Source organism: Engraulis encrasicolus, chromosome 5, assembly GCF_034702125.1.
Source record: "Engraulis encrasicolus isolate BLACKSEA-1 chromosome 5, IST_EnEncr_1.0, whole genome shotgun sequence".
Classification (NCBI taxonomy): Eukaryota; Metazoa; Chordata; class Actinopteri; order Clupeiformes; family Engraulidae; genus Engraulis; species Engraulis encrasicolus.
Window position 1 is genome coordinate 11,975,327 of NC_085861.1, and position 10,000 is coordinate 11,985,326.

The 10,000-nt window shown below is 44.9% G+C and overlaps 1 protein-coding gene across 5 annotated transcripts in view; it reads left to right on the forward strand.

Annotated features, from left to right (window-relative positions):
• Positions 1–10,000, forward strand: part of rbms3 (RNA binding motif, single stranded interacting protein) — a 369,080-nt gene that overhangs the window by 223,373 nt on the left and 135,707 nt on the right. For all 5 annotated transcript variants that reach the window (XM_063198696.1, XM_063198691.1, XM_063198693.1 and 2 more), the window contains exons 5-6: positions 3,056–3,213; positions 8,186–8,265. In XM_063198696.1, coding sequence (XP_063054766.1) covers positions 3,056–3,213; positions 8,186–8,265 — 238 coding nt within the window. The remainder of the gene's footprint in view (positions 1–3,055; positions 3,214–8,185; positions 8,266–10,000) is intronic.

A 10,000-nucleotide genomic window follows, 5' to 3' on the forward strand; every position in this document is an offset into this window, starting at 1 on the left:
TACAGTGGTGGAGTGGTAAAATCAAAGCAGGGGGGATGGTAAGAGATTGACTCTGATTATTAGGGGGTTCTGGGGTTTCTCCCCTGAGCATTTTTTTTTAAAATGCAGTCGTTACAGTAAAAGTGCAATTTTAGCACAATATGTGAAGAAGGGATGCCTGTTTTAGAGGGGGATGATTTTTGATCATTATCATTGAGGGGGATGATTTTAGAATATTGTCATTGAGGGGGATCATTTTAGACCATTTTCATTGTAGGGGGGATGGCTTCCCCCTCATCCCCCTACAACTCGAGTATGCCTATCTACCTTTTATTGGCTCGAGGCCCTGCTTTACACTCATAACTTACATTTCCTATTGGTTGCCTTATGCAGATAATTGTCAAGGGTTCTAAAGAGGAGAGGAGAGGAGAGGAGAGGAGAGGAGAGGAGAGGAGAGGAGAGGAGAGGAGATGGTTTCAAAGGAAGCCAAGAGCAGTCTGGTCTAAGCCAAACAAAAGGTTTGATTTTTGCAGTTCTGCCCGCTAGTTAGCAGCCGTAGCGAGAGCCTCCATCGGTAAGCAAAAGTGACGGTGTTAGTTAGCATTTGGAGAAGTGAGGGACCATATTGAGAGAGAGAGAGAGAGAGAGAGAGAGAGAGAGAGAGAGAGAGAGAGAGAGAGAGAGAGAGAGAGAGAGAGAGAGAGAGAGAGAGAGAGAGAGAGAGAGGACAGGAGCAGAGAGGTGAGGTGAGGAGAGGAGAGGAGTTGAGGAGAGGAGAGGAGAGGAGAGGTAGGGAGATGAGAGGAGAGGAGCGGAAGGGAGAGGACAGGAGAAGAGAGGAGAAGAGAAGAGAGGAGAGAAGATGAGAGGAGAGGAGATGAGAGGAGTGTAGCAGTGGTGATGTTGGTGGTGGTGGTGGTGGGGGCGGGGGGGGGTTGGGGGGCTAGTTGAGGCGAGAACTGAGGCTGTGGTGACACGCGCCATAAATGTGCTTATTGCCGGCACAAGGCAGCCCAGAAATAAATACACGGTTCACTTAAGATTTTGCTGAAAAAAAAGGCAAAGAATAAAAAAACAACCCTGTACTGATGTCTTCATTTGCCTGTCGTGTTTGAAAGAATACTTACTGACCATGTTTTGAAGGCCAGAACCAGAAAAATTGGGTTGGATTTTGAAAGTAAAATGTCCTTTTGTGTGTGTGTGTGTGCGTGCGTGCGTGCGTGCGTGCATGCATTGCATTTTTAACACACAGGATTTCGCAAATTGGCCCTTCTGCCAACAATTACTTGTAAGGAACTGAACTTCTTTTGCTGGACCTTGATGACCTTTGTCCTTTTTTTCAAAGGCTTGTTCAATTCTCAAGGTCTGAAAAACATGTATTATACAGTTACTCAAAACTACACTCATTTGAATTCAATGGATGAATAAAAGAATCAGAATCTTCAGAAAATAGTCTATATATAACCTTGTTGTCCTAGATTTATCATTATCTTGAGCGTATTTTCCTTTCGTACAAGGAACATTAACCCAACTAGGGTTACACTAACTGGACTTCTTATGTGACCTTTGATGACCTTTCCAGTTGCTCACCTCACAGTAGCCAAGCGTGTTGGATAACATAACATGGATGAATGAAAATGTAGGATTCAAGGATTCAAGGATTCAAGGATTCAAGGATTCAAGAATATATTGTCATTGTCAAAAAGGCAACGAAATTGTGTTTGGGGTACAATACTTAGTAGCAGCAGGTTTCCAAGTAAAGTGCAAAAAGAGGTAAAAGTGACACCAGTGCTTGACCCCCCCCCAGCCCCCCCATCCCACTTAAAGTGCAGCAGCGATTAAGTGCATAATACTCGACACCCCCCCCTCTCTCTCTCTCAAACACACACACACACACACACACACACACACACACACACACACACACACACACACACACACACACACACACACATACACACACACACACACACACACACACACACACACACACACACACACACACACACACACACACACACACACACACACGCACACACACACACACAGAAATGTCCAAAGGATACATGGATAACATTTAAGAAATGTAAATAGTGGTCCTGCTTCTGTAACCTTTGGGAAGAGGAGTGAGAAGGGCAGCCCCAAACCCTGTGGTGACTTGTGCTCTCTGTTAGGGCTGCACAATTAATCGTAAATAATCGAAAATCGTGATAAATTAGTGAAATCGAAGTCGAAATTTTAATCGTGATTTAATCGTGGCAAGTGACCTACCTTTGACAGCGTCCTTGAAGCCAGAACATACTGACAGGTTGGTGTTTCTGGCCAGAAATCTGTCCACCTAAGTTTCATGCTATTGCCTTTACATAATTATTAAAATTCATTTTATTTTGCTCATCCCGTATATAATTCATTCTTGGTCATATTTCATCTCATAATAGTTATAATTTTCAAAAAAAATCTGCAAAAAATCAATAATCGCAATTAATAATCGTGATTAGGATTTCGACCAAAATAATCGTGATTATGATTTTTTCCATAATCGTGCAGCCCTACTCTCTGTAATGTTTCAGCGAGAGAGAACGCTGGTAAATAAAGCAAGCATCCTGTGGATCACACGTGTCGGTGTCACTCATTCCATCATCCCCATCATAAACACAACGCAGAGGGAAAATTGACCGGTTACACCAATTAACATGGATGAATAAGAATTGTTTTTCAGACATATTTTTTTCATGTGGTATGTTTTTCCTTTCTTTTCTTCTTTGTCTCATCTTTTACAACAACACGAGCAGGAGCAATTGCTCACAGTAGCTAAACCTGTTGGATATAGTGGATGAATGAGAATTTTTTCATGTCTTTTCATGATTTTACTTCTTTCCTTCTTGTCTTGCCTTGTGTTGTACAGCAACAGGAGCAGGACCCTACTAATCTGTACATCTCCAACCTGTCACCCCCCCCTCTCTCTCTCTCTCTTTCTCTTTCTCTTTCTCTCTCTCTCTCTCTCTCTTTCTCTTTCTCTTTCTCTCTCTTTCTCCACCTCCCTCTCTCTCTCCCTCCCCCTCATCCTCCTCTACAGCAACAGGAGCAGGACCCGACTAACCTGTACATCTCCAACCTGCCGGTCTCCATGGACGAGCAGGAACTGGAGAACATGCTCAAGCCTTTCGGCCACGTCATCTCCACGCGGATACTACGGGACGCCAACGGGGTCAGCAGAGGAGTCGGCTTCGCCAGGTGAGGAGAGAGAGCGAGAGAGCGAGAGAGCGAGAGAGAGAGAGAGAGAGAGCGAGAGAGAGAGAGAGAGAGAGAGAGAGAGAGTGGCGGTAGGGGGTAGTGTGTTTGTGTGCGTGTGCGTGTGCGTTTGTGTGTGTGTTTGTGTGTATGTGTGTGTGCGTGTGTGTGTGTGTGTGTGTGTGTGTGTGTGTGTGTTTGTGTGTATGTGTGTGTGCGTGTGTTTGTGTGTGTGTGTGTGTGTGTGTGCTTGTGTTTGCGTGTGTGTGTGTGCGTACAGTATGTGTGTGTGTGTCACATTTTTCTTTAGAGACCATCTATTACAGTACAACACAAACAATCTCTGCCATTTGCTGTCATTAAGCTGCCATACAGCACATTTCTGAAATGTGATAAACAATCTGGAACTGAACTGCCCAGGTGGTTAAGAGACTGCAGTATGCACTGGCCAAAACCACTGAGTGGGATTTCACTCTTTCTCCTCTTGGCTCTCGGACCTCCAGCGTTGTCTTTCCGTTATCTTCCTTCCCACCTTAACTATTAAAAATAACAGCAATCAAACAATCAAAAAATATGTCCAACTGTTAGCGTGGTAACTACAGATATTACAGCGAGTTAATAGAATATAATATGCACCTTAAAAGTGAAGCGCAGCATTTCTGAGTGGGTTGTGACTCTGGAACACCACTAGCCACAGTGGACAATGAGAGAAGAAGCGTATAATGAGCCCAGAACAGAAACGGAACACACACACAGACGCGCACACACATGCACACACGCACACACACACACACACACACACACACACACACACAGAGAGACTTGCTAATGCACAAGCATATTGTAAATCCCTCACTAATTATGGTCCGCACAAAAGTCATCTGCAAAACTACTAGCATCAACATAAACACTAAATTGCCTCCATTCCATAGCCCATTACATAGCACTGGCTCCCTAGTGCAGCATCCACCAGCAGCAGCAGTAGCAGCAGTAGCTGTATCAGTAGCCAACATAATCTCACAACATTCCATGAAAAGAACACAAACCATTGTGACACGAAATCTGTGACAGTTTCACACCCAGTGGTGTAGTCTACGTAGAACGCGGGTATACGGAGAATACCCACTTCAAAGTTTCAGGGATTTCAGTATACCCACTTATACTTGATTGATCCATTATTTAGAATGGCACAAATATATACAGTATACCCACTTCAAAAAATGCTCAAATATACAGTATACCCACCACACAAAAGTAGAGTACACCACTGTTCACGGATATGTCCAAAATTCTGTGATGTGGGTCATGGAAGTGCTTTTCATGATGGAAGTGCTTTCGCAATATTCCCACAGATCTGTTTTCCACAGTCTTCCATGAGTTACATGAGTAATAGGTCGCAGTTCCTGTGATAGGGAACTTTTATCGTGCACCCAAAGTCATTCATTTTTCATTCAAGTTGGGCACGCCCTCTGACAAATTTGAACACAGCTTATACTGCTAATTTGGTGTGTTTAGTGATCGAATTTGGTGTCTACCGACTGGGAAAATTAGGCTATTTCACCACTGGTTTTTCAGATTTTGTATCCCAGGTGTTCGTGTTCTTTCACAGAATTCTGTGAGATCAGGTTGCAATAGCAGCGGCACAATACAGCAGGCCACTAAAAGAAAACTATTACTCTAAGGTTTAAATGTTCATTATGCCTCATGCATTTTTCAATACTTAGAAGCGGCTGGCCACTAGGGCAGTAATTAAACAAGCGTTGCTACATCGGGCACAAACGACCACTAACCCGAAAAGTAAAGAGTTCAGTTATAGTATACAGTAGGCTCTGTAATGAAGTGTAAGTGTAATTTAAAAAGCGATGCCAAAGCTCTCCTCACCTCACTCCTACAGTACAGTAGAGGTGTGATAGCATTCTCAGCAGTGTGTGTGTGTGTGTGTGTGTGTGTGTGTGTGTGTGTGTGTGTGTGTGTGTGTGTGTGTGTGTGTGTGTGTGTGTGTGTGTGTGTGTGTGTGTGTGTGTGTGTGTGTGTGTGTGTGTGTGTGTGTGTGTTCTGTGTAGGTTTGCGTGTGTGTGCGTGTGTGTGTGTGTGTGTGTGTGTGTGTGTGCGTGTGTGTGTGTGTGTGTGTGTGTGTGTGTGTGTGTGTGTGTGTGTGTGTGTGTGTGTGTGTGTGTGTGGTTGTGTGTGTGTGTGTGTGTGTGTGTGTGTGTGTGTGTGTGTGTGTGTTTTGGAGTTATAGTATATCAAAATGTCAGTCATGTTTACTGACAGGTTGAGGCTATGAGATGGCAAGCGGGTGCGAAAGCGAAGCAAAAGAAAACAGCGAATGATTGACATTAAATCAGGAGATTAGTACAGGTGCCTGTATGGGGATGCAGCCTCTGTGTGTGTGCGTGTGTGTGTGTGCGTGTGTGTGTGTGTGCGTGCGTTCGTGTGTGTGTGTGTGTGTGTGTGTGTGTGTGTGTGTGTGTGTGTGTGTGTGTGTGTGTGTGTGTGTGTGTGTGTGTGTGTGTGTGTGTGTGAGTGCCTGTGTAGGGATGCAGGCGTGTCTCTATAGCGTTAAAAATTCCCTTTGATTTCCTCTCTTCTCCTCTCCTCTCCTTTCCTCTCCTCTCCTCTCCTCTCCTCTCCTCTCCTCTCCTCTCCTCTCCTCTCCTCTCCTCTCCTCTACCCACACAGAGGCAATCCAGTTTGTGCAATTCAAACAGAGAAGGTGTTATTTGAAATCGTACAATCGTACAAACCGTGTTATTTGAAATCGCACAAATGTTTTATTCACTCTCTAAAGCATTCTTCCCATTCGATTCTTTGATATGGTTGTGCACGTACACACTCACATACATACTGTATGTACAGACTCACACACAACTCAGGGCCGGATCAATGCACAGGTCAGATATGGCTGTTAGATGGTTAGATGTAGCCTAGGGGAGCCCACCTGCCATGAGGCCCCTGGTTGGCCAAAAGTGTAAAATTGAAGAGTTCAGATGCAAAACCCCCTAAGTGCCTTTTCAGAAAATAATCTTAATTCATTTTTATTTAATACAAAGCCATCAAAATTGCATATATTTTATTTTATTTATGTAAGATAACTATTTATATGTATTATCAAGTACATGAATGTAAACCAAACCAACAACAGGGTTCTCTAAAAATATAGAAGTACAGGTCTTCAGAAATGGAGTTAGGGGGTTTGCATCTGAACTCTTCAATTGCAGAATTGTGACAAGATGCAATATTGGGGGGTGGGGGTGGGGGGGAAATCAGCTCTTGTGTTGAATACAGTTGGTGGACATGTTATTCTTAATTCGTAACTCGTAATTCCGTCCGTAATTACAGAATTTGCCTTCCGGGGTGCCCACAGTAACCTGTAGCCTAGGGGCCCCAGGCCATGTTATTCCGGCCCTGCTCCCGCTACAAGTCCTAGCACAGCACTCAGCAGCCTCAGGGCAAACAGATGTTGCCACATTAGCTAAGCTCATTACTAGACAACTAATAATCATTGCAATTACAGTCTTGAAAGCACTTACAGTGAGCCCGATAAGATAGATACAAATATGCGATGAGCCGGGGTGCCCAGATGATCGCAGAGACACACAACTCCACAAATGTTTACCGTACATGGGAAGGAGATAGAGTTAGCCACACAGCAATTTAGAGACATATTGCTGAACTCTTGCGTTGAGGAGTAGCCACGTACCCAAAATGCTGAGCGAGGATGAACACCAAATTAACTACTGCAGAGGATGCGAGTAGCGTTCAAGTAAAAGCTGAACAAGGATGGACACCAAATGTGTTATTGTAGGCAACACAGGTAGCCTTCCATACGAATGCTCTAAAACAACAATGAGAAAATAAAATATCACATTTGCAAGATTCCAGGTACATTACATTATGTTATGTTATATTACATTACATTGCATTTGGCAGACGCTTTATAACCAAAGCGACTTACAAACGAGGACAAAATCATAGCCAACATCACTAGCAGATACAAGTGCACAGGAAGAATACAGAACAACAAGTGCAGATGCAAAGAAGGGTCAGTTAGGCTTTTTTTTCGTACAGTAAGGTAACGTAGAGTACACACACACATACACATCATGTCAAGAGTCTGGCTTGGGGCCTTGTGCAGCTCAAACAGTAGTGTAGTAAATAGTCACGAAGAAGGAGGAGAATATTTACTTGCCTCTTGAAGTTTGCAAGAGGAGCTTCCAGGTACTGCATTACCTCACACTTGATAAGCAAAGACATGTATGTCAATCTTCACAGAGGCACGCCATGCGATGCCTAGCAGTAGGGGCAGCTCACAGACCAGACCACAGCAGCAGAACCTACGCCGATGGAGGCCTTGCTTCAGGCTGCTATTGTGCATTCCACTATTGCATTTCCCCTATGCGTTCCCTGTTGGGTTTTTGTTTGTTTATTTTTTTAGGGGCTTTTATGCCTTTATTTGATAGGATAGTCGAAGATGGTGACAGGAAGCGAATGGGACAGAGAGAGAGGGCAAGGTCGGGAAATTACCCCGGCCGGACTCGAACCGGGGTCCCCGTGGGTGGGCATACAAGCCCAAATGTGCGCCACAGCGCCCCCGTTCCTTGTTGCTCAGTATTTGGAGAGCCCCAAAGGTTACTAGTGACTAGTGCCCCTTTCAATGGACCAACAAATCAGTTGGAAACACCAGGAATCTGGGCGAAGTGCATTCTTTAAAAACGAAATGTCAGACAATTATATGAAATAACCTTGTGCGCATGTGTGTGCGTGTGCGTATGCGTGTATGTGTGCATGCGCGTGCGTGTATGTGTGCGTGCGCGTGCGTGTGTGTGTGTGTACGTGCGTGCGATCACGCTTCTGTGCCTTTTTGCATATTTCTGTGTATGTGTTCTGCCTCAGTTTTTCCCACGCAGTCCAATTTGTGTCCAAGGCATTTTCAATAGACTACATTTCCCATAATTCCCTCTGTGTGTCACAGAATGGAGTCGACTGAGAAGTGTGATGTTGTCATCCAGCATTTCAACGGGAAGTTCCTCAAGACCCCTCCAGGCGTACCTGGTAAGACTCATATTTGTCACGCTTTTCACACACACACACACACAGTGTCAAGACACAGGTGTTACAGCATAATATATTATTCAGTGCACAGAAAAGGTGTAAGGAAGTGTGTGTGTGCGTGCGTGCGTGCGTGCGTGCGTGCGTGCGTGCGTGCGTGCATGCATGTGTGCGGGCGGGCGGGCGTGCAGGCATATGTGTGTGTGTGTGTGTGTGTGTGTGTGTGTGTGTGTGTGTGTGTGTGTGTGTGTGTGTGTGTGTGTGTGTGTGTGTGTGTGTGTGTGTGTGTGTGTGTGTGCGTGTTTGTCTGTCTGTGTCTGTCTGCAAAGAAGTGTATGTGTGCGTGCCTGAATGTTTTTCTGAGTGGGTGCATTTTCTGTGTCTACTATGTATGCATGTGAGTTTTTATGCCTTGCTGTGCAGAGCAGGTGTTTGTGTCACGGCGCTCCTGGAAGGCACCTCTTCTGCTGTGTTAACGAGGCTTTTATTTAACGTGGCGTGAGGCTGGGAGACGATTTGGGCCTCTCTGTTGAGGTCCCTTCCACTGCAGCGGGTGCCTGTGCCAGAGCTCTCACCTCGGAAACACTTAACACTTCACTTAAGACTAGGGCTGGGAAATATGACGATATATATCGTTATCGTGATATAAAAGTGTATATCGTGACCTTTCTCCTATATCGTTTATATCGTGATAGTAATTTTATAAATTTTATACAATTGAATATCATTTAATTACATTTCATGTTGTCACAATGCACAATATAAGTTAATGTAACTGTAAAAATAAGAATGAAAAGATCCATTTTAATTTTGCGACATGGAAAAATAAAGAGCAAATAAAGAGAATAACTGAAAACGTATGTAATTGTGCTATATCGTGATATATATCGTTATCGTGATATAAAGTAATCCATATCGTGATATTGTTTTTTTTCCATATCGCCCAGCCCTACCTAAGCCCCCCCCCCCCCCAACCTCTCCTTCTCTTAGGACCCCCCCAACCTCTCCCTCACTTAGGACCCCCCCAACCCTCTTAACCACCCCCACACCCCCATCGTCTTTCTTGGTCCTCAGCCTCCCTATTACATAAGATCCCCCAACCTCTCCCTCACTCAAGACACCCCAACCTCTCTATTGCCCCCCAGACTCCCTATCACTTAAGACCCCCCCCCCAACCCTCTCCCTGACTCAATACCCCCCAACATCTCTCTCACTTAAAGGGGAAATCCAGTGTAAAATGGCTTAAATAATGTTGAAACATGGTGTTGAGGGCTATCTAAATTCCAAGAGCTAGTTGAAATTTGGCTTGTGCTGTGATGGACTTAACCACCCCATCGCCCCCACGCCTCCACTCTGGTCCTCAGCCTCCCTATTACATAAGACCCCCCAACCTCTTCCTCACTTAAGACCCCCCAACCTCTCTCTCACTTCAGACCCCCCAACCTCTGTCTACTTATACTTAGACCCCCCCCCCCCCAGTCTCTCTCTTGGCTCCCAATCTCTCTCTTACTTAAGACCCCCCAACCTCTGTCTCAGACTTAGACTGCCCGAGCCTCTCTCTCAGACCTACCCCCCCCCCAGACTCTGCTGGTGTCCGTCTCTCTCTCTTTCACTTTCACTTTTTCTCTTTCTCTCACTTTCTCTCCTTCTTTCTCTCCCTCCCTCTCTTACTCGCCATCTCTCTCTCCCTAACCTCTCTTTCTCACACACACACACACACACACACACACACAAACAC